Raw genomic sequence first — 25,349 nt, 5'->3', positions numbered from 1 at the left:
AGAAAAGCTCCAGGAAAGTCTTATATTTGGTAAGGAAGTGTGAGTCACTCTTTAGAACTAGCTCTCAGGTGGAACTGATCTGCAATAGAATTTCTTCACCCTACATCCACTTTTCCAACAATCTGTTGCTCTATTGTATATTAATATGCCTGACTTTTTTTTTGTAGTTGCTGTTTTGTGTAAGAGATAAAGTGATTCAGTTAGGAGTGGAACTAACTCCCTGTTGATTGAGAATTTTTGAAGATATTTTTATCTTGTACACATTTAACTGTAACCATTATTATTATCCCTTATTCTTTCTTTTTGATAGATCATCAAAAGTATAGAGAGACAGGGGAAGAGAAATAAACATAAGGAGAGACTCTTGCAGTACTATTTCATCACTTGTGAAGCTTCCTGCTTGTTGGTGGGGTATGGAGTCTGAAACCCAGGTCCTCCTGCATTATAGTGTGTGTGTGTGTATGTGTGTGTGTGTGTGTGTGTGTGTGTGTGTGTGTGTGTGTGTGTGTGTGTATGTGTGTGTGTGTGTTTTTTATTAGGTACACCACCACCTGCCCCATGTTACCATTCTCCCCCTCACCTCTCTCTTTTAAAAAATATTTTTTTATTTATTTATTTATTAGGAATAGAAAGAGAGAGAAGTAGAGACAGGAACACCGGTACATGTACTGTCAGGGATTGAACTCAGGACCTCATGGTTGAGAGTCCAATGCTTTATCCACTGCACCATCTCCTGGACCACTCTCCCCTCATCTCTCTACATCACCCTTATTCTACAAGAATCTGTCTTTCATATACTGCCTTGAGATTTTTTCCTGTTTGTTCTCATCTCTGTATTGGGTCTCCTCTTTGATATTGAGGCCATTAATGACCCTGCTCAAGTTTGTTGATAGTTCATAGTCAGAATTTTGTACTTACTTAGTAGACACTCCATAAGCACTTCTTGTTGGTCTAATTAGAGTAGTAACTCCCGAAGGAAAGGGCTTCTGTTGACACCCTCATTCATCTTCTAACTAGCCTTCTTCCTGTGAATCTCAGAAGTCAGGACATATGTTAGATTTTCTGGTCATCAATTTAAGCTTCAGAGGCCCCATATAAACTTTCTAGTCAAAAAACCCAATGTTGCTCTCTTAAGCAGACACAAGATAATCAGGTTGTCACAGTAGAAGAGACCCTTGAAGTAGGTTTTGAATAAGGCTGTAGAATAATTGTTTCAAAAGTGTTCTATAACCTTGACTCCTGGAGAAGTAGAAAAGAGGATGTAGAACTATGTCATTTGTCGAGGCACTATGCAAAGCAAATTGGCATGCACTCAGGGTACATTAAGGTTGATAAGCAAGGTAAGTCTAAAAGTTTTCAAGAAAATAATAACGGGAGTTGGGTAGTAGCGCAGCAGGTTCAATGCAGGTGGCAAAGTGCAAGGCCAGCGGAACGATCCCGGTTCAAGCCCCTACCTCCCCACCTGCAGGGGAGTCACTTCACAAGCAGTGAAACAGGTCTGCAGGTGTCTGTCTTTCTCTCCACCCTCTGTCTTCCCCTACTTTTCCATTTCTCTCTGTCCTAGCCAACAATGATGACAACAATAACTACAACAATAAAACAAAAAGAGAATAAATAAATAAATATTTAAAAGAAAATAATAATTGCAGGAAGAACTGTTGTAAATGGTTAAAAATAGCTATAGCAATTTTAGACTCTGAAGTAAGTTCAACCCTTGATGGACATATTTTATCTTTTTGATTTTTTTATTTATTTTATTTATTACCCCTTTTGTTGCCCCTGTTGTTTCTCATTATTGTTGTTGTAGTTATTATTGTTGTTGTTACTGATGTAATTGTTGTTGGATAGGACAGAGAAAAATGGAGAGAGGAAGGGAAGACAGAGAGGGGGAGAGAAAGACACCTGCAGCCCTGCTTCACAGCCTGTGAAGCGACTTGCCTGCAGGTGAGGAGCCCAGGGCTCGTACCTTAGGCCTGTCCTTGTGCTTTGCGCCATGTGCGCTTAACCCACGCCTGACTCCCTACGGTCATATTTTTAAAAGGGCTTACAGGGAAATTTTCAAAAGGCATATTCTGTGTCATCAGCAGGATGACTAAATGTAGATATTATGTCTTAGCTTCCAGTCCCAAAGTGGAAATAATCACATAGTTAATTAAACATCATCTTCTATCCAAAAAAAAAGATATTTTCCTGGGCTCAAATTTTTGTGAACCTAAGAAATTAGTATTTTAATACTCAGTTATGTAATAGGCAGTTATCTAATATTCAGCATTATAATAAATTCTTAATGGAACAGAATGAAACCTATGAAATGTGAACCAGGGGTCTGCCACAGTATCTTCTGATGATATTTGGAAGAGCTGATAAAAAATTTACATTTCTGTGTATAGCAAAAATGTAAGATAAAATGTAAGTCAAAGTGTCAGCAAGGAAAAAATTGGGGTTTGGGATAATCATTTGTTAAGAAAAGTGTAAAAAAATCCTTGTCTTCACCGAACTCCAACCTACTTTAGGAAGTTTCCTTGAATTTCTTTTCAGAGCTTCACACATATCTCTGAAAATTGGTATGTTACATAGAGAGGGAACAAGTCTTATTCAAACTCAGGTCCGTATTTAGAACACGGCTGTCAAATAGATATCATCAAATACACTAAAGACAGATTTACCTACACAACAGATAATATCCAGAAGTGCAAATTCACATGAAAGTCTACGAAGTTAGCAGTTTTGAATAAATGGTCAGAGGATTTTGTAAAAGCACACTTTTTGCTTGCTTCGCTGTGGGGAGATCAAAGAAGTTGAAACACATAGCCTGGGTCAGCCTGGAGTGAAAGGAAGAGGAGTGTCACTCCAGAAAGCTTTCTGAAGGACATGAAGTGAAATCAGTACTGCTAAATGGACCTGAATAATTTGAAAGCAGAGCTAAAACTGAAGAAGCAAGAAGTTTTTCCTCCAAGAAGTCATCCCAGAGTCCATGACACTAGGTTTGTGAGGGAAGGTGATCTGTAAACAAAGGCAAATCCAAGTTAGCATCCAGTCAAGACAGAAGGAGAATTGGCCCATAGTAAGAAAGCAAACAGGGAGAAGTGAGAGCTAGGCAGCAAGCTGGAGAGTGAGCAGGGGCTTCTGTTTGTATTCTGGTTCTTCTGTAAGGTGCTGAATATGAATAGTTAAATAAATACCTTTGGTGAGTGAACATTTTCCAGGGAATTCTTTCACTCCTTTAACTGTCCTATGAAGAACTTGTACAAGTAGGACACCATCTCATGAGTAGAGTGCATCATGAATAGAAGCCTGGAAAATATGGTTAGTATAGAAGGTTTGGCAACAGATAGTGTGGCAATAACAAACATTCTCATTTTGCTTTTTATAAATGAAACAGGAATTCAAACATGTTGACACTGTTCCCTTCAACTGAGACCTTTTTCTGCTAAGGGAAGAAAAGAAATCTGGGAACTCTAAAATAAGAGTAGGGTAGAATTCAGTATAGAAATACTAAAATGTCTACTAACACTAAAGACTCCAAGAGATTGAGGCAAATCATATAAAAACACTACTTCATATCTACCTTCTGTGATTGAATCTAAATTACTTGTGTTCATAGAATTCAATGATCAGATATGTGCCGTATTCACTTTTATAGCATCTCTTTGGAACAGATATTTGACTTTTAATATTAGTTACTTTGCTTTGCCTGAATTATGTTCTTACTACAGATGGTCAGTGCACTCCCCTCCCCCCATTCCTGCCCTTGCATGGTAACAGAAAGTAGTCCTCTTCTCAGGGAAGCTGAAAATTCTCAGTGTATATACATGTCTGGATATGCTTATGTGAATATATACTTAATGTGTAATTGTGAATGTGCATATTTATGTGTTTATTTTAATTTGTGTATGCCTCACTGTGGCCTCCTTGGTGTGCAATTTCACTACTCTAGGCCAACTTTCTCATTCGGGCATATACATAGAAAGAGGATTACAGACTGACAATCAGACACACAAAGAGGGGGAGACACCACAGCAGAGCTTCTCCCAGTGTCATTGTAGCTTTCTCCATGTGGTGTTAGGACTCAAGCCTGGGCTTCTCACATGGCAAAGGCTATGCCTTATATGCTGAGCTATTTCTCTGACCCCATATATTTATTTTTTAATGGCTACCCTATGTGCTATAGAGTATTTGTTTCTGAGGAAGTTAATGTTAGTCATGGTAATAAGCCACCCTAAATTAATCATGGCTAAAATCCAGTATAAGTTTTTCCCTTCCTCATGTAAAGTTCAAAAGAGCTATCTCTAGTTGTTGTAGCTCTTCCACTTGGCAATTTATGAAATAAACTCTTTGTCCCTGGTGACTCCTCCTTCAACATATGACTTCCAAAATTGCTATGCTAAGGGAACTACATTAGATTTACCCTGAAGGGCAAGAGCAAGGAGTACCTCATACAGGTGCTATTCCTTGACCTGGACACATTACTTTTGCCCACACTCACCAGAGCTCACCATGCTATATAGTTATAACTAATTGCAAAGGAGGCTGGGAAATGCAATCCAATGGTGTATCCAAATAGAAGAAAGAACAGGTTCCTTGATACTAACCAGCTCAGAAATAGGAACACAGCAGAAACATTGGGGTTGATTTGCATTATCACAGAGCTGATCACTCTGTTAGGAAAACCAACCCTCCCATATGGACAGTTCAGTAGTCATGCATGTTAAGATAAAGATTAAATAGGGGAGTAGTATAGTTCAACTACATCGGGAATTCACTGTGACATGCTGATGACAGTCTTGGGGCTGGTAGATAGCTCACCTAGTAGTACAAGTACCTTGCTTTGCATGAGGTCCTGGTTTTGAGTACCAGCGCCACACAGCACCAGTACACTCTCTCTGCACACCTACCTAAATCCTATTATTCAAAGCTGCACCAAACCCCACCAGTAACAAGAGCTTAATGATCTCTTTTGGAAATGTATTTGTACTTCTGAAACCAAATGAAACTTCATTTTTTAAAAAATTTTTTATCTTTATTTGTTGGCTAAAGGCAACCAGGAATCAAGAGGGAAGGGTGTGATAGAGAGACAGAGAGACACCTGCTTCACCACTGCTTCACCACTTGCAATGCTTTCCCCCTGAAGGTGGGGACCGGGGTCTCAAACCTGGGTTCTTGCACATTGTAATGTGTGCTCAAACAGGTGCTTCATGACCCGGCCACCTGAAACCCCTTTTATTGAGATAAAATAAGATTTGAGGTCAATTTCAAAACTGTACTGAATAGTCTTGCTTCTTCTCATGTCAGAAACATAAATGACCTAAATCCAGGCTCTTTGAATTGGAAATTTTCAAGTTTGAATTTTTAAGTGACTTTTTATTAGTTATTTAATATTGATTTACAAAATTATGAGATAACAGGGGTAAAACTCCACGCTGATCACACCACCAGAGTTCTGTGTGCTCGTGTCCTCATTCCCTACATTGGAAACTACAGTAGTTCTCCTAAGGTCACCGTATGTATTGACTAATATATATATATATATATATATATATATATATATATTCCCATTTTGTCTGTGGTCCTGCTTTTTGCTCCTTTCTAAGTTATGACTACACCAATTATTATTTCCAAGTGTCTTTTTATCCTCATCTCTTTGTGGGTCCTAATGAAAATGGAGTTCAGAGCTCTCTGGTTATCTCCCTTACCATTTCTCTCCCTCTGGGAATATGGACCAAAATTCTTTTCCAGATGTACACTAACAATAAACAAAAACTATTGATACATATGTGATAGAGAATTTGCCCTCTAAATGGATTTTCTTTCTTTTATTTTTCCAACGGGATTATCACTGGGGCTTGGTGTCTATACAACAAATCCATGACTCCTGTAGGCCATCCTTTCCCTTTTTATTTCTTTGCTTTATTTGATAGGACAGAGAGAAATTGAGAGGGGGAGGGAGAGATAGAGAAAAAGAGAAGTGAAGTTGGGCAGTAGCACAGCGGGTTAAGCAGGAGGTGGTGCAAAGCGCAAGGACCTTCGTGAGGATCCCAGTTCCAGCCCCTAGCTCTGCACGTGCAGGGGAGTTGCTTAACAGGTGGTGAAGCAGGTCTGCAGGTATCTTTCTCTCCCCCTCTCTCTTTCCCTCCTTTCCATTTATCTCTGTCCTATCCAACAACAATGACATCAAAAAAAAATAATAACTACAACAACAATAAAACAAGGGCAACAAAAAGGAAATAAATAAATAAATGTAAAAAAAAAACAAAAGAAAAGAAACAGTGTACTTGCAGTACTTGCTTTACCATTCCTGAATCTTCCCCCTTCAGGTGGGGAGCAGGGTTTCAAACCTTGTTGGCCTTGTTGTTTTTATTGGTGTTGATGTCATTGTTGTTTTCACTGTGACCTGAATTAATCAGATCCTGTGTCTTATAGTCCTATGTAAATTTATGTATAGGTGCCGGTCTAGCTTCGCGGGTGGGAGACAGACAACCAGGGACTCATGGCTGAGCTGGGAAGCAGTATCTCGTTTATTAATCAGATACATTGCCTTTGATGCATCTCTTCACTGGAAGTGGCAAGCAAAAGGAAATGACTAGGAGAGGGGGCGGAGCAAAAAAAAAGAGCGTGAACAGAACATAGAAAGCTTCCATCTAACCAGTGGGGATTAAACCAATACCCTGTAGGCAGGGAAGGACCCAGGTAAAACAGTGATTATGTAAATAGACACATCGTAAGTAATACAAGTGAACCTAATGTGATGATCAAAACAGAAGGTCTTACAAGCAGAATTTAGAAGCATACCAACATTTCCCCCATTCTTTTTAACTAATGGCCATAGTATCAGGAGTGTTGGGTGAACATAAACCTATATCATACAGGCATTTTCAAAGGAACTGGCAAAAGACATGGAGGAACAAGTAAGAGAGCAGCAAGAACCAGTGTGATGCCAAGGGGAGGCCTAAGGGCACGTTTCCTGCCTCAAAGGGCAAGGCCTAACAGGCGAAAGGGCATTTCTTGCCTCTGGGGGCATCTCTTTCCTCTAGGGGCATTTCATGTCTCAAAGGGAGTTTCCTGCCTCTGTGGGAATCTCTTGCTTCTGGGGGCGTTATATGCCTCAAAGGGCATTTCCTGCCTCTGTAGGCAGGACCTAGTAAGGAGGGAAGTTCCTACCTCTGTGGGAAGAGTCTGCAGGCGATGGGAGGTGCCTATAGAGTCCCCAAGGCTGCTGGCTGCAAAGTCCATGGACTGCTACGGTCAGTCTTTGAGAAACCCAGTAGCGGGGTTTCAAAGGGAACTGCTGTAAAGTTGTGTAAAGTGTCCAAGAGTAAGTCCAATAGAAGTGTCAGTCCAAAGCAGATGACCATGGAAGAAATGCCAGGGGATGAAACGCTGCATGTCTGCCTCAATGGGGAAGGTCAACCACTGTAATTCCGCTTTTCTGTAGAGAGTAAGCTTTGGAGTCTGTGAATCAGTTTCTTCAGGTCGTGCCAGGTCACATCATTGGTTTCGGGGGGGTGCGTTGTAGTCATGCCATCTTGTGGGTGATGTCAGATAACGGGTCCAAATGGATTTCAGGGATTTCATTTGAGCAGATGCTTTTTCATGTGAAGACCTGACAGCTGTAATTCACTTACTTGTGAAATAAAACTTGTAGCAGATTAGAAGTTTACTATAATTGATAACTCCATTATAATTGGAAGTCCTTTCTAGTATGATTTTAAGGTTGTTTAAAAAGTTTAAACTCAATAAAAGAACGATGGTTAGAAGCCTCAGGCATGAGAATCATTAACATAACCATTGATTTATCTACCACGCCCGTAACTCATACAGTTTTCAGGATTAAACGTTTCAGATTTATACCAAGACATAAAAAAAAAAAAATCAAAAGAGGAAAAAAACAATTTTTTTTGGATTGTTTTTGGATGTCTCTAGAAATCATGGCTGCATCCAGCACTTTTTTTTAAGTCAATGTCATACAAAAATTCAGTCATTCAAATCACTCTCTTATGAAATGCAACTGAAAGCAGACAGCAAACTTAAGATATTCTGAGAGAACAATGAGAGGGGGAATTGAGAGAAAAGTGGTAGGCAGTTTTTGCTTCTTTCACCTTGAACCAGATTACCCAGATCTCACCATGTAGTATCATGAGTCCCCGGAGGGCGTCCTAGTCCAAAAAGCTCCTCGAAATTCCATTTAGGGTGCTACTGATGGTTCCTGGTGGATTGCTGCAGGCACCCATTTTTAGAAACATCTTCCCATCGAGAAATAATCGATGGAGAGTGGAACTAACCACATTTCTCCATTCTTGGGGTCTGCCAGGGTACTGGAGAATGCTCTTCAAGTTAGAGTAGTCCTTCTCCATGGGAAACATACGAGAGGGAGTCCAGAAAGTCCCAGGGGAAATCTCCATGCATCTTTCAAGCTCTACGATCACGGTCATAAGGAACCAAAGTTCCCAGTCAGGGAACCAAAGTGTGACCCAGAGCAAAATGTTCCAGACACAGAGACACTGTCTCATGAAGAAAGAGTAGAGGCTTTGGGAAACCTCTTCATAAGTAGAAAGGCAACCCATGGCAGATGGGTAGCCAAGTTTACTTACCTGGGGGATAGGCAGGTTAGGTCTCATGTCATATGCTGGTCCCTGTTTCAGGGCACCATATGTCCCTGTTCAGGCGCCATTTGCCAGTCCCATTTCGGGTCACCAGTTGCCGGTCCAGCTTTGCGCTTTGTGGGCAGGAGACAGATGACCAGGGACTCATGGCTGAGCTGGGAAGCAGTATCTCGTTTATTAATCAGATACATCGCCTTTGATGCATCTCTTCACTGGAAGTGGCAAGCAAAAGGAAATGACTAGGAGAGGGGGCGGAGCAAAAATAGAGCATGAACAGAACATAGAAAGCTTCCATCTAACCAGTGGGGATTAAACCAATACCCTGCAGGCAGGGCAGGACCCAGGTAAAACAGTGATTATGTAAATAGACCACATAGTAAGTAATACAAGTGAACCCAATGTGATGATCAGAACAGAAGGTCTTATAAGCAGAATTTAGAAGCATACCAACATATAGGTATGAAATTAAGCTTTTCAGAAAAGTCTTACTTTGGGAAATGTAGCATCTATGGATATATGAAATTTTGTAGAAATAATTTGAATGATTTGTAGCTTTACATTTAAAAATTATCTGTTACTAACTCTCAGTTATGATAGTTAGCTGGGAGAAGGTTCTGTGAACTTCAGCTCAATTCATTTTCTTATTTATTATCTTTTCTGATTATGCAGTACCTCTCCCTACCTGTGAGATAAACTAAGTAGTAAATTCCACTTCTTTCTCTGAGACAGGTAGTTCAGTGACATTTCTGAGAACCCTTCAACCTGTGTTTAAGAACAGACTTGGGGAGGGGGCGCATCTTGGCCACTTTCCCAAGACCTGCCTTTTTTCCTACATAACCTTGTCAATTTCAATAGAGGAAACTGACCTCTTGGGTAAAAACCTTAGATATAATGCCATTTAGGAGGATGGCTTTGTCATACATATATTCATGCACAAAGCAAAAGAATGACATCATGATCTGAGAAGGAGTGAAGTATAACCATATGCTGAATAAGAAGTCAGATATCAAATCTATAAGGATGCTTCTATAAAATCACATGACTTAGCACTCAAAATCATGATTTATTTTGTTGAGTGTCATTTCCCATAACTCCTTGGACTGATTATATATTGATAAATATATCCTTGAGTCTTATAATATTATCACTTTTGGCATTCTTTCAGTATCTAAAATCTGCATATGAATGGGGAAATATAAACATTTTCCCCTTTACAAATTACAACCAACATCATATTAGTACTTGCTGGATGTTATACACTGGGAAGGTTCTGAATACTGAATTATCTTTGCTTTCAGAAACTCCATTTTGAGAGGAAAATATTATAAAAATTATACAGTAACAATATCCTGGTTCTGGTTACTTACTGGTGTCATAGCTTTGTTGGAGAAATTGGAAATTCTAAGACAACGAGCAATTCATTTAGGATTTGTTCCCAGTTTTGGTGAAAACAGCTCCACAAGCATGGAACAAGAATATATAGGTCTGAAGCAAGAGTGATTTGAGCAGAAGAATTGGTGCAACACAGAAGAAAAAAAGCTTTTATACCTAGACACAGAAAAAGCATGGTCCTATTACAGTGGTCATTCTGCATAATTGTTTGCTTGATAACCAGATCACTAAGTACAGAGTTCTCACATGGTGCAGCCTGAGGGGAGTCAGATGGACAGCTGAGTGAATGTAATTTCTTTCAGTGGTATTCAACATCATTCCTGGGAGTCAGCGTTAGCACAGCGGGTTAAGCACAGGTGGCACAAAGCACAAGGACCTGCATAAGGATCCCAGTTCGAGCCCCAGTCTCCCCACCTGCAGGGGAGTCACTTCACACGCAGTGAAGTAGGTCTGTAGGTGTCTATCTTTCTCTCCCCCTCTCTGTCTTCCCCTCCTCTCTCCATTTCTCTCTGTCCTATCTAACAATGACGACATTAGTAATAACAATAAAACAACAAGGGCAACAAAAGAAAAAATAATTAAATATTTTAAAAATTAAAAATCAATGCTGACAGTATGGTAGGCCTGATAGGACAAAATAACCCATGGGCAACTCCAGCACTGTGAATAATCCTGATTTGCATCAGAGTCTTCAACATTTTCAGATCAACATCAGCTTGTAGCAGGCTTCTCTGAGGAGGAAATAAAAATTTTTCAGAGGTTACAGAGGCATGTTTAATCACATTGTTTACTCACTTGCTTCAATTTTTTCAGTGTACAAAGTCACAAAAGTTGTCACCAACACAAAACTGGTTTTTGAGTGCTATTTTTGAAAGTGTCATCAGCCTAGCACAAACATTGGAAATAAATCATGTTTTATTGTATTTGCAATTAAAAAGATCAAATTTAATGTTCACAGAAAAGCCATAACAATTAGTATAAAGATTAACATAGTGAAATGTTCTTGGTTTAGCAGGCCTGCCAAGCAAAGTTGAAATAAAGAGTTGAATGTGTAATTGAACAGCATGTGAATATTAATGCAAAAAATCAAACATGTCCCCAGATCCCCTTATGCAATTATTTCCTATGCTCATTAATTGTTTCAGACAAATGACATTAATGACTTTGAGTTAAAACATGTCCAAGGGAAGATTTCACAAGATCAATACTATTTGAAAATAAAGTAACTTTTCTAATTATTTGCTCATATATTAACTATTATTCAACATAATATGGTTAATATCATGATTGTTTTTTAACATGGATATAAAAAGTCAATTTTCATACTAGTTAATATATGCACTAAGTTATTCATAGTTTCCTACCATTTATTTTCAAACCACTGCTTAGTTTTTATTCTTATTTTTCAACAAAGATTGACAGATTATAAAATATGACTATTGTTTCTAAGCTACATTGGAACACATGTTAAACACTGAAAAATAGAGTGAACTCTTTTGTTAGTATATATACTATTTAGTCTAGAAAAGTCAAATCTAAAGCTACTTAGTTATCAACAACAGGATTTTGAAATAGACAGTAATTCTCACTATCCAATGTTTCTGCTTGTTTACACCTAGAAACTTCACTCACGAATCTTAGATCCTTCATCTGATGATTTGCTTTCAGAGGTTGAAAGAAGCAAAAGTCTGTCACAGTCACAAACTGATGTTAAGATGCACGTGAGTTCTCCTGTTCTCTTCAGAAAACTTGTTTAAGTAGTTCTTTTCCTTCCATCATATATGATATGACAAGTGAACCATAAAGCGCATTCTTGAAGCATTGTCAGGCAGATAAAAATACTTTCCTTTCTTGTATTCTCTGAAGTTCAATACCATGTCCCCCAGCTAATAGAGTAAATAGAAATTGTCACTCCTGGCAAAAAATATCATAAATCTTGGCTTAGTCCTCATGATACCTTTTTTAGTATTGATTACATCTCAGAGTCTCTGAGAAATGGTCAAGGAGCTTTTCATTAAAGTCCATGTCCCATATTACTCTTCCTACTTTCATGATATATTATGTATGAACACTTAAAAATTCATGGGCTGTGCTTTTTTTTTTTCTTTAGCCAAGGTAAGCTTTGTGCTTATTTGACAAAAATCTTAAACAGGATGGTTTTTAACTTTCATTGACATGGGGGAAAAAAAGTAACTTGGAAAATAAAGCATCCAAATAAAGATATAATGGAAAATTTTAAACATAAAAAAGTGACAAATGACCATATGTGAATAACTGCCTTATTATTTTAGTCCATAATTTTATCAGTGTACATAGGGTATTCCATATCAAAAGTTAAGGATCCAAAGATAGACTGGAATTAAATTTGGTTGGAGTAATGTCATTTTAAATATTCATGAAGACCTTAATGGCATATAATCTGTAATAAAGCTTTAGTGTCAGGAGTCTTTTAAGTATATAATTTTTGTCCAAGAAACACGTGTTTATTCTGCCTGCCTGTCTCATTTTTAAAAGTTTTTATTTATAAATGGAAATATTGAAAAGACCATAGGATAAGAGGAGTACAGTTCCCACCACCAGAACTCTGTGCCTCATCCCCTCCCTTGAAAGCTTTCATATTTTTTATCCTTTTGGAAGTATGGATCCAGGATCATTATAGGGTACAGAAGGTGGAAGGTCGGGTTTCTGTAATTGCTTCCTTGCTGAACAGGGGTGTTGGCAGGTTGAACCATACTCTCAACCTGTCTCTTTCTCCAGTGGGGTGGGTACCTGGGAAGGTAGGGTTCTAGGACACAGTGGTGAGGTTATTTTCCCAAGGAAATCAGATTGGCATCATGGTATCACCTGGAACATGGTGGCTGAAAAAGAGTTAAGATATAAAGCAAAACAAATTATTGACTAATCACGAACTTAAAGGCAAGAATATTACAGATGGAGATTTGGGGGTCTCCATTTTGGTAAATGCTAGTAGGTCTATTTTAGGTATATTCCAAGGGGGCTATGACTTTACTAGTTTTTGTCTGAGCTTAAAATCTGTTATGCATGTGGACCCAAGTTATTGTCTGGTATCATAGTTGGAAAAAGGACTAGAAAGCTGAATCAGGGAAGAGACTAGCTCCCAAATGTAGGAAAAATATATAAATATTAACTGTAAATCCCATTGATTTTGATTTAGGGCCCATATTCCACACAGGAGCCTATGTAACCTCTATACCTGTAGGACTAAGCTTACATTTTGTGGTTACAGCTAGGCTGCAATAATTTCAGAACCCATCTTTCTTGGGTGGAAGCTATAGTATGTTATCCAGTCTCCCTTTGGAGACTGAAACATTCCCTACCATTTTGATCCACATTGAGCACAAGGTCCTAAGGGGCCCACAAAAGGAGTCTATTATGTTGTTCCTGATGAAGAGGACCCTGTCTTATTTTTAACTAAAATTTTTAATTCTGTATTGCGTTTCTCACAGTAAGAATATTCAAATGTTTAAAACAGGTAACGTTTTTTAATTTTTTAGTATTAATATATTTGTTTATTGACTAGAGAAAGCCAGAAAATGACAGTGAAGGGGGAGATAGAAAGGAGAGAGATAGTAAGACCTGAAACACTGCTTCACCACCTGCCCCCAAAACATATGTTTTTTAAAGTGACAATCTAACTAGCAAAATGAGAAAAATGAACTTCAAATAGGAAAAAAAAGTAAATTCTTGCTTATTTAGTTTTATTTATTTTTTTACTTCCTTTTGTTACCCTTGTTGATTTTTTAATTGTTATAGTTATTGTTGTTGTTGTTGGATAGGACAGAGAGAAATGGAGAGAGGAGGGGAAGACAGACGGGGAGAGAAAGATAGATATCTGCAAACCTGCTTCATTGCTTGTGAAGCAACTCCCCTGCAGGTGGGGAGATGGGGCTTGAACCAGGATCCTTATGCTGGTTCCTGCGCTTTGTGCCACCTGTGCTTAACCTGCTGTGCTACAGCCCAACTCCCAAAACATAAATTCTTTTGCCAGTTAAACCAACATAATTAAAATAATTTTGCAGTGGATGTCAAAATACATTTTTGTCAAGGATAATTTAAATAATTTCTTCCTAGCACTAGTTATGCATTTTATAATTATATATTTTACTTATTTTATACTATCTTTAATTTATCTTATAGTACTTATATAATTAACACTAGATAATAATTTTAATGTTGTTTAAGTAATAAAATTACTAAAATAAAATCTTATTTAATAAATGATTTCTAGTGTAATTTTTCATTGTGTACATATAGTGAAATCTTCTTGTATTTTTATTTATTAGTGGTTTTTAAGACTATAAGATTATAGGAATATAGCTCTACATCACATATACCATCAAATAATCTGTATCCATTTCATCTTCAGATAACCTGTATTGAGCTCATAAAGTTAGACACTCTTTGGCTACTTATTTTTATTTTTGAACGTTTATGTGTTGCAGTTATCTATATTCCACAAGTGAGCAAAACCACACTCTCATAACCATTCATGTATCCTTGGACATTTGTGATATTTTGCCAGGCTAGTGTTGCCAGAGAGGGAAGAAACCAGGAACTGTTGGCAGAGTGGGAATGCAAATCTTTATTCATGCGGACACCCCAGAGTCAGGTGTGAGTACAGTACTCACAGTGGGTTTAGGCCACGTGGAGTTAGCAAAATGTCTGCCTCCCGTTATGCACACCAGCCCTTCTCCAGGTCAGGACAAGAAGAGAAAGAGAGAGAGAGCGGAAACAGAAGTGACTTTTATAGGAGAATTTCGGAAGTCGCAAGTCCAGAAAGAAATGGCTAGGAAAGGAGGTGGAGAAAACAAAGCACTCTGGGAAGGTAGACAGCTTCCGCAGCAGTGGTTGCTGGGTTGTTTCTGGCAGGAATGGGTGATATCCTGAGGGGGTAATATGGTAGCAGAGGAGTCATTTTTAAAACAAGGCAGAAGATTGATATGTAAATAATAATACTCCCATGGAAATATGGTGGTTTGTGGGTCCTGCCTAACTCAACCACATCTGTACAATATCCCAACAATATTTTCTCATTTTGGGTACTATACACAGTGCTGTTATGAACATAGGTATATATAGGATTCTTTGGTTCCAAGTTTTTGTATTCTTTGAATAGATACTTATCAGAGGAATTGCTTAATTATATGATAGGCTCATTTCTTTTTTTTTAAACTTATTTATTCCCTTTTGTAGCCCTTGTTGTTTTTGTATGTAGTAGTTATCGTTGTTGTCATCACTGTTGTATAGGACAGAGAGAAATGGAGACAGGAGGGGAAGACAGAGAGGGGGAAAGAAAGATAGACAACTGCAGACCTGCTTCACCTCTTGTGAAGCGACTCCCCTGCAGGTGGGGAGCTGTGGGCTTGAACCAGGATTCTTATGCCTGTCCTTGCATGTTTTTTTATGTTTATTTACTTATTCCTTTTTGTTGCCTTTGTTATTTTATTGTTGCAGTTATTGTTGTTGATGTCGTCATCTTGGATAAGACAGAGAGGAATGGAGAGAGGAAGACAGGACAGAAAGGATGAGAGAAAAAGAGACACCTGCAGACCTGCTTCACCGCCTATGAAGCAACTCCCCTGCAGGTGGGGAACTGGGGGCTCGAACCAGGATTCTTATGCTGGTCCTTGTACTTTTTGCCATGTGTGCTTAACCCACTGTGCTACCGCCCAACTCCGGATAGGCTCATTTCTAATGTTGTGACAACTCTCCAGAATGTTTCTTCATGACTGAGTGAATTTACATATTCACCAACAATATAGAAGCCTTCTTTTATTCCCACATTCTCACCAGAACATATTTCTGTCTTTTTTTTACATCTTTAAAATTATTGCTTGTTTGAAAAAAAAAAACAAAAAAACCTTAAGTTTATAGGAAACAATATACTGTAGAGACAAATACAAAGAATTGCAAATTAAAGAGTGAAACTGCAAATACTACTTCTTCTTCTTTTTTAATCTTTTTTAATGATGTCATATAGAACTCAACTTTAAAGTTCTCAGTACCAGGCTAAAGTTTGCAACCTTCACTATGGAAGTAATTGAACTACTTACAGTTACCACTGATAAAAAGAAAATGCAGACTTAGGGGAAAAGGGAGTCTGAGGTTGAACAAAGTTGCATGTTAAGTTGTCTATGAGGAGTTTTGCTTATTTCTAGGGGCCTCATTTGATACCATAGCAGTGATAGGAGCTGGACCTGACTGCTGACCCAGTAATGGCTGGGCCACCTCAAAAGCAAATTAACATCTCCATTCCTCACTTTCCCCCTCTGAAAAAGGGACATGATGATATATATATATATATATTTTTTTAATTGTCACAAGACTGAGTTTTGATGTCTACAGGATAAATCCATCACTCCTTATGATTGCTTCATCACTCATTAATCAACCCCCCCACCCCCTAAGATGGGGACCAAGGGCTCAAACCCAGACCTATGCACATGGTAACTGTGTTTTCAACTAGGTGCACTGATGGCCAGTCCCTTACTTCTATTTCTGAGTGTTGGATAAAGAATTAAATAAGATAATATATATGCTTAAATGTGTTGAAAACTGTGTCCTTTAACAATATTAGGGCAATAATAAGACATCTGCTACTTTAATTATCTTTTGTTCTTCTTAAATATGTGACATCAAGCCACAACCACAGAGGGGAAAAAGACATTGCAAATACAGAGAATGTAAACTGAGAAAGGAATTTATTTGCATGTTTTTACAGATGCTTGTGTCACTAATTTACTGAAACAAAATGTTTCCAGTTTTGGCTATTGCACAAAATAGTTTCTGTGTACAAGGTATCAGAGAACAGTGGCTTGTCAAGCAGTAGTATGCAATGTCCCTTTGGAGCACTGTAAATCTATTATCTAGCTGGAGACTTAAGAAACTAGTATTAAAATGTTTAATAATAATAGCAGTACTTAAAGACTACTAAGTATCACAACTTTCCAGGCGCTTCTCAGTTTCATGATAATATCACATGGTTGCTGCTTTCATTATCTCCATTTACAAAGAAACTCAGATATGGAGAATTAGAGATTTCTCAAAGCATGAAGAATTAGCAAGTGGTAGGATTTAAACCTCATGAATGGGCTTAGAGTTTAAGTGCTCAATCACAGAACAGTTATTCACCAAGCAGATAATTCCAAATTATGATTATATGCTAGTGAAGAAAACTAGAGGAACCAAGCATTCACTTTGCACTCATGGTGTCAGAGATTATTTCTCCCTTATAAAAACCAAATATTGATGGTGAAAAGGGGAGTAGGAAAAGTGGGAGAGTTAGCCAGCAGGAAGGATGAGCCCTTTTTTCTTACTTGCATGATATAGCTCTGTATTTACACTCACTCATACACTCATGCCCTCTCCCCAGTGGACTGACTCATGTTGAGCTCAAAACATTCCCTTCATCCTTCTCTGCACAACCCCATGTCCAAATCAAAATGGCACCACATGTATACAAGTAGTCCACGTAAAATACGTTAGATTTTCTGGGAGTTACTACTCAAAGAACAAGTCCTGGACCATTAGAATCAAAGTACCTGGGGATTCTTTAAAATATCACATCTGAGGTCTCACCTTGTAATTTCTGAATCAGTTGTCTGCATTTACCAAGACCCCAAAGGGTTCCCATGTATATTAGAGTGTGAGCACCTGGGTTAGAGGGTCAGGACACAACTCAACAAGTAAAGTAAAGTTGCAATGCTCTGGAGCCCTTGGTATCTCATGGGTGCACTGTGCAGGAAAGAAATTTTAAGACTGTCTTGTAGACTATGGTATCTCTCCTCTCTCTGTCTTTCTCTGTCTCTCACCCTTTATCTGGAAAAAAATAAAAAGGAAAAAAATAAAAGCATGCTGGGAGTAATGGGATGACATTGGTGAAAAAGCCTGGTAACAAGGATATTTCTAGACTTAAAGTATCCCAATTATCTACTGCTTCCATCGATGTGCCTTCTAATCGTCCTTCATCACATCCGAAAATCTCAAGTCCATGCAAAGGCAATAGTTCCTTCCTTCTTCACCTCATCTCTTGCATCCTAATTTGCTGTTATTTTAATCTGACCTCTATACTAGAGGTATGGGCATGTACAATGTCTGGACCAGAATTTTTATTTATTAAAAGAGGTATGAAATGTTAATAGAGTTGTAGAAAGAGGTGTGATGTAGGCAAGTATAATGGAAAGCTGCCAATATAAAAAAATATAAAGATATCACACAGGGTCCAGGAAGTGGTGCAACTGGTTAAGTGCACACATTACAGTGCAAAAGGACTCAAGTTCAAGCCCTTGGTCCCCACCTGCAGAGCGAAAGCTTCACAAGTAGTGAAGCAGGGCTGCAGGTGTTTCTCTTTTTCTCTCTACCACTCCTTTCTCAATGTTTCTGTCTCTATCCAATAATTAATAAATAAAAATATGGTAAAAAAGAAAAGTATCACACATAAGCTTCGATTGCTAAAAGCAGAACATGAGCAAAAACCGTGAGTGAGAAAAGAGCCTTGAAGAAGTTGAGATCTGAGTGACCTCACAGCATATAGACACAATCTCTCTTTGGAACTAGGCATATCTGTCAAAGAAGACAGAGTTGGTCCTATATATATCATGACTCTCAGCCTACTCAAGCAACAAAGTATGAAATCATAGGATTGAGAAAATTGGAATCCTTCAAGTAGAAGTGCAGAATATATGATATATCTGAAAGCTTGTTCAGGGCACATTTGCGATCTATGCCAGTGCTAGAGCATGAATGACAGATGTCTCCATGCAGCTGGACCAGGGGTTGTAGACATCTGTTTAGATACAAATGTAAACTCTGTTAACTAAATTAGATGTGACTATAAATAAGGTAATAAATTAATAAATATTACTGGAAGCTGGATTTTGAGGAAAATTTCTCCTTTCAATAGTATTTAGAGTAAAATTTCAGACGGAGTAAATGTTAAACAATATTTTTAGATAAAAAGAGACTGTTATACAGCAAAAATGAAACACAGATAGTAAAGCAGATGCCAGTATTCAAAACTTAGAATTATTAAGCATAATGGATACATATTAGAAAGAAAAATAAATGTGTCTTTATAGAGTGGTTAGCATTAACTACAAGTACTCCCAGAACAGCGTAAGTTTCCTTCCATGAGCTAGTGTTTAGTCACCGTCAGTTGGAATTGCATTTGGAGAACAGTGATAAGTACTCAGGTACTAATGGAACATATAAAATGTCAATGAATTGCATAAATAAGAAGCTTTGCCTTTCTGCAAGTGACATAAAGACAGATGACTCTCCATCAAAGAATTTCTGAGACAGAGCTCTATATAGATAGGAGACCAGAAAGTGATGGTAATAAACAGATTCCATTCTCCTGGTCAGAATGCTAAATTAATTTAGCCTGTCCACTTTGTGGAACTTCATATGTTACATTGGGATCCTTTAATGTGGCTGTCAGGATGTACTGGAATGTTTCCAATTTTGTCACTTGTGCCTTATGCAATAGAAATTTTAACACTTAAATCTTCTGCATGGAGTCAGATCAGTCTGATGTGAGACTCTTTATTCTTTGACTCTTTATTAAACTTATGTGAAAAGTTCTACTTTCTTTCAGTGAAAAACTTTATGACTCCTAAGAATGGAGTTCCAGTGTACTGGACATTTTAATCCTAACTTAGAACAATACTTACAGACCAGTTGTACAGTAGAGGCACCATGCCCCAAAAATGCAGACATTGAAGAACATGAGAATTAAATGCTTTTTCTAGTTCAGTGTTTCATATACAGTAGCAGTATATAGCTAGAGATACAGCTTAGTAGATTCCCAGGTTAGTGCTTAAGTGTCGGACTCTTCGGTGGGGAGGCCTCTTCCTGGGCAAAAACTTTAGAGCTTACCCACTCTGTTGCACACTAGATGCAGGGGGCCTAGAAGGAATGTCCCAGGGCAGCAGGGATGAGCAACTGGGTCTCTCCTATGTATCAAGAGGCACCACCAGAGATCAACAGGGGAATGTGTACAAATGCACAAAAATCCATTTATTGAACAGCAAAGCAGGGTTTATAAGGGGTCGAAGAAGGAAGTGACATGTGTATACCATATATGGTAGGGAGAAAGTGACATGTGTTTACCATATATGGTAGGGAGGCAAAGAGTCTGGGGGATGGTCAGGACTTTTCCAGTAATTGTTGAGCAAGAGGTTTAATCGGTTAAAGGAACGAGAAAGCAAGGTGATCAGTAACCAGCAGCCAGAGTGGGTTCCTGAGGACAGAGGGAAGATAGATGAGATATGATCAAAGGCATGGAATGGGTGGGGAAGTAGGGAGTGGACTTTCAGGTAAAATAATGATTATGTAGATAATAAGGGAGTGGGCTATTGTGAGGCAGGGAGGCTGATAGGCAGGGCAGATCCTGGAGACCTTGTCCTTCCTTGCTCAACCTCTTAGAGAGACTGACAGGATTGGTTGTGCCCCTCAGACCCTCACTTTTCAATGGGGGGGGGGGGGTCCCACCAAGCTCTACCTTATCCTTACAATTCCCTATATCCTCACAATTCCCTACACTTAAGCTCTGGAACCTATAACCAAAGATAGTTATCTTCACTCTTTCGTAGCGTTGGAGTCATGATTTGACATTGGTCCATCTTTAACCATTATAACTGGATAAAATGAGAAGCTACCATTGGGGCACTTCTACCATATGATTCTGGTGACTACTACTGAGTAGCTACTTAACCTGATATTTTACTGTATGTTTCACACCTAGGAAATCATTTCATCTTTGTAGAAACCCTATAAGCTTGGCAATATCATTATTAATCCCTTTTAAGAAGGAAAATTAGCTGTAAGAAATTAGTTTCCCATAACCAGTTAGTAAACAGTACTCAAATCTGAATCCCTTGTCTGTCTTGACTCCAAAGCCTATGTTTCTGGTCACCATGCTATATGCCCTTCTACCTCACTATGAGTTTTAATTGACATTTACTTTTTCTTGAACAAAGCCCTAGTTCAGAACTGTCCTGCTTTTTCAGGAATGCCAACTGAATGCAAAATCAGGAGTCCCTTCTTTGAAATACCCTGGATTGGGGGTTGTCATCCCAGGTCATCTCTGCCCTCAAAATAGCTGCAGCAGCAGTGACTTGTCTCTTTCAAGTACCTGTAGCGAGTATTCCAGCGGCTCCTCCTACACGTGGCATGACAGGAAGAGCTTCAGGAAAAGGGTAAGGCCACCTTCAAGATACTTCAGTGTCCAGGGTTACCAAATATAGCTTACCTGCATAGTGAGCCTGCTTTGCCATGTGCTTGACCCAGGTTTGATTCCAGTCCCAACAGACTGGATGAAGCATCAGTAGTGTGGTAAATTTCCCTATCTGTCTTTTCCTTCTGTCTTTCCTCTAAAAGAGAGACACTTTACTATCAGAATGAATATGAAAATCATGATCTTGTGGAAGGAAGGCAAAAGATGGAAAAGAGAAATAGGCATTTGTTGAGTAACTTTTTTTTATATTTTCATCACAAATACTAGATAGACACTATTCTTCCCATTCTGTAGGGGGTGTAAAGCTCAAAAAAGGTTGTTATTACCCAGAAATCACACAGAAAATAAGGAATTCTTTGCTTTTACCTCAAGTAACTTGAACACTGCAGACAGGCAGTTGGGAAAGGACCGAATGTTCCTTCTGTGCTTTGGAGGAGCCTACAAACTTCCTAGATTTATATTAAACTGTATCCTACACCCATGGCCTAATGGAAATGTCCACACTTCAGACATTTTCAATTAGTGTTATGGACATCCCCTGTCACTGTGATAGTAAGAGATACTTGTCCATAGCAAATGAGAAGAAACAAGGTCACTTGTCAAGTCATTGCAGACTGAACATCCCATGAGCAATTCAAGAGAATGTTCTTTCTTTAGAGTATAGAGAAAGTGGTGAGTGGTGGACTATTTCAGGGAAAAAAATGACTAAAGGTTTTGAAAATAAAATTAGTTGCATAAATTACTGTTCAAAATAGTAGTATATGATATAGTGACCATCCCTACTCAATGCCTTACAGTTCTAATGGAGTGTAAACTGGAGACATAGATGACATACACCACGGCTTCAGTGAAGGGAGATCTATCTATGCATGTGACAGGAGTTTCTTTACCAGTTTTGTTAATAACTCCTACTGCTAGAACAAATCTAGCTTCAAAGTGGGTGCATACAACTGAATTTTCCTTCATGCTTGGAATGTAAATTTTTGCACATCATTGCTAGCAAAGTATTTGGAATACAGTTATTTTTGTTTGTTTGTTTGTTTTCCAATATTGAAAAAAAAACCAACGGGGATGGACAGTGGTGCAACTGCTGAGCATACAAGTTACCATGCATGCAAACACATGTTCAAGTTCCTGGCTCCCCACCTGCAGTGGAGCAAGCTGCAGGTGTCTTTCTTTCTCCTCCCCTCTTTCTCTGTGTCTCTATAATAATTTTTAAAATAGATGTAATAAATATGTAAAAATTCAAAAAAAAGGAAACGGTACACAAAAATGGAAGCCCCAAATAGGATGTTTGGAGATGCTTTTTTCTATAATTTGTGTTAATCTAGTTTATTATTTTGGAAGCACAGAAACCAGAATAATTCCAAAAATTCATGAAATACTGGTGAGGCTGTCCGTAGTTTTGTTATACATTGAACAAGAACTCAGGAAAAAAATTTTCAAGCTCCATTCTAGGACATATTTCCTTCAACTCTAATGTCCGATGTAAAATGCAGAGCCTGGTACATTATAAAAATTGTTACTTTTAAAGAGATGTTAATCTTAAGTAATGACTGTTAAGGGCCTGGCTGTTAAAACAGAAGATGGTCAGGGACATTCTTATTCCTTTTCTTTGTGATTATCACAGGCTTGGCTAATTTCATTCTCATATCACTTTGTCTCTTCTTTCTATAAGTCTTTATTTTCCTTTTATTTTATGGACAGAAAATTTCCCATTGGCCTAAACCTCAAACCTCTTCCCTGAAAGAGAAAAAAAAAAGATTCTTAAGACATTTGATATATATATATATATATTACCGTGGTAATTGACTAGAAATTGCTCAGTCCCTGTTATAGGATGGTTATAGAGTACCATCACACTTGTTACACCTCACAGAGAAAAGTCCCAATTCTAAGAGACACAACAAACTAGATCTAGTTCCTCAAGGAACTACCAAGTACTCAGTTAATATTAACTTACATAATAAACTCATAGAATATGAACGTAAAGTAACATATAATAATATATGGCCAAAGGTTGTAATTCACAATCACATAAAAAAATGTGTTGAAGAGACCTGTTGAAGAGAAAAAGAGAACAAGGCCCACATGAAATACATGAACTTGCCTTTCATGAGGGAATTCTCTTCTAATTAGAGGAATTGCCATGTGCCGCCAGCCCTGTTAGCACTTCATGAACATTAGCTCATTTAATACTTGTAATAGCCTGTTAGGTGGCTTTTTTTTTTTTAAATCTTTTTTATACCCTCCCTTTTAGAGATGAAAAAAATCAAGCTGCTGAAAAGTTAAGTAGCTGACCCAAGAACTCATAGACCAAGGGGCAGAGCTGGACCTAGAGTTCTAGAACCCTTGGGATGGATTTTTTTTCCCCATTAAGAACAGGCATGTACTTGAAAAAAATTGGGGGGATGATTGTTGTCTAGTGTCTGAAAATAACTGCATATATTTAACCCAGACCTCTACCTTGCCAGTAGCTTCTTTTAACCACCACACTGCTCCTCAGAGTGGTTTTTTCAATTGTTAGAAGCTAAGAAGGGAACTGCCCACAGGATGTTCCCAGCAGATCCCCATGTCTCTCCCACAGGGAGTTACTGCTTTTTATCCCCGATAAAAAGCAGACTGTTTCCAACTTTTCTAAAGTTATTAAGTTCCATAACCTCCTGTGGAAACTGACTGAGGAATGCAGCTAATCTCACAGTGCAGAAAGCCAAGACCCTGAGAGGCTTTCTGCCTCAGGCTCTGGGTGAGCACAAGAGAGAGCAAGGAAGTGGGTGGGCACAGCTGAGCACAGCATCTATGGGTTGAATAAATCTGCCCATTTCTAGTTTTATGTGGTATATTTCCCTGGCTTTGTTGTTTACTTCTCCTTTATTGTGACTGTCACTATCCTGGAAATTCTTAGAAGCCCAAGCTGCAGCGGCCTGCTCACAGCCTACAATTCACAAATAAAAATGCATATATACAATATAATGTAGATTATATTGTATATAATTGTATCTTCTGAAAGAATTACATTATATTAATTGTATAAAGTATTTATAAATTATACTTAATAATGCAGTTAAATTAAACTATTAATATATCAGTATAATAGTCTAGTAATAGGACGTGAGTATGCTCAGGGTGGTATGACTATAGACTCAGTAGTATGGCACTGATCCTGGTGCCAGACTGCCTGGGTTTAAATCACTGTAAGGCCACATTGGAACAGACTCATACAACAAGCCTGGGAAGCTAGAGTTTAAACCTTTCCTCCAGCTCTTCCCTAAATGTGTAGTCTCCCAAAAGACTCAGTTTGTTTCTTCCCCAGTAAAACAGGACTTATAATGTCTCTTGTGGTGTTACTCTGGAAAGTTAAATCACTGTATAGTGACCATTACATAGCAAATGCTCAGTCAATATTTGTTCCTTCCCTTTGTTCTTTCACTTCTTGTTACTGATATTATGAAAACTGTATCAATGTCTAAGTAGAATGTGATGTATTTTCTGTATTATTTCTTTTTTAATTTTTTTAAAATTTATTTTCGCTTTTGTTGCCTATGTTGTTTTATTGTTATAGTTATTGTTGTTATTGATGTCATTGTAGTTGGATAGAACAGAGAGAAATGGAGATAGGAGGGGAATACAGAGAAGGGGAGAGAAAGATAGACACCTGCAGACCTGCTTCACCTCTTGTGAAGCAGCTCCCCTGCAGGTGGGGAGCCGGGGGCTCGAACCAGGATCCTTACGCTGGTCCTTGTGCTTTGCGCCATGTGTGCTTAACCCGCTGCGCTTAACCCGCTGCGCTACCGCCCGACTCCCTTCTGTATTATTTCTTACCCCTTTCTTCAAGCTAGCAGCAGTGTGTGGGAAGATACAAAGGGAACAGAATTAACCTTTCAAAGTTGAATCCTTACTAAGGGTTCTCATAACAAATGCCCAGATTCCCTGTGCATTATGAATTTCACACATGCCCACTGACTGTTAAATGAAGCCACAACCAAAGAACTATCAATGTTAGGATGTAAAGGAGTATAAGACATGGATCACCTTCCTTTCCCATTTATTTACTCTACATCTTACATTGTACACTGAGTCTACACTGACTTCTGTTTTTT

The 25,349-nt window shown here is 38.4% G+C and overlaps 1 protein-coding gene across 1 annotated transcript in view; it reads left to right on the top strand.

Moving 5' to 3' along the window:
• The window catches only part of NCKAP5 (NCK associated protein 5), a 1,079,978-nt gene that overhangs the window by 924,421 nt on the left and 130,208 nt on the right, over positions 1 to 25,349 (top strand). Inside the window, 2 exon segments of the mRNA XM_060178101.1 lie at positions 11,612 to 11,713; positions 21,023 to 21,211. Of these exon segments, the coding sequence (XP_060034084.1) occupies positions 11,612 to 11,713; positions 21,023 to 21,211 (291 nt within the window).

The sequence above is a fragment of the Erinaceus europaeus genome, chromosome 18, assembly GCF_950295315.1.
Source record: "Erinaceus europaeus chromosome 18, mEriEur2.1, whole genome shotgun sequence".
NCBI lineage: Eukaryota > Metazoa > Chordata > Mammalia > Eulipotyphla > Erinaceidae > Erinaceus > Erinaceus europaeus.
This window is presented reverse-complemented; position numbering and strand designations above follow the sequence as displayed.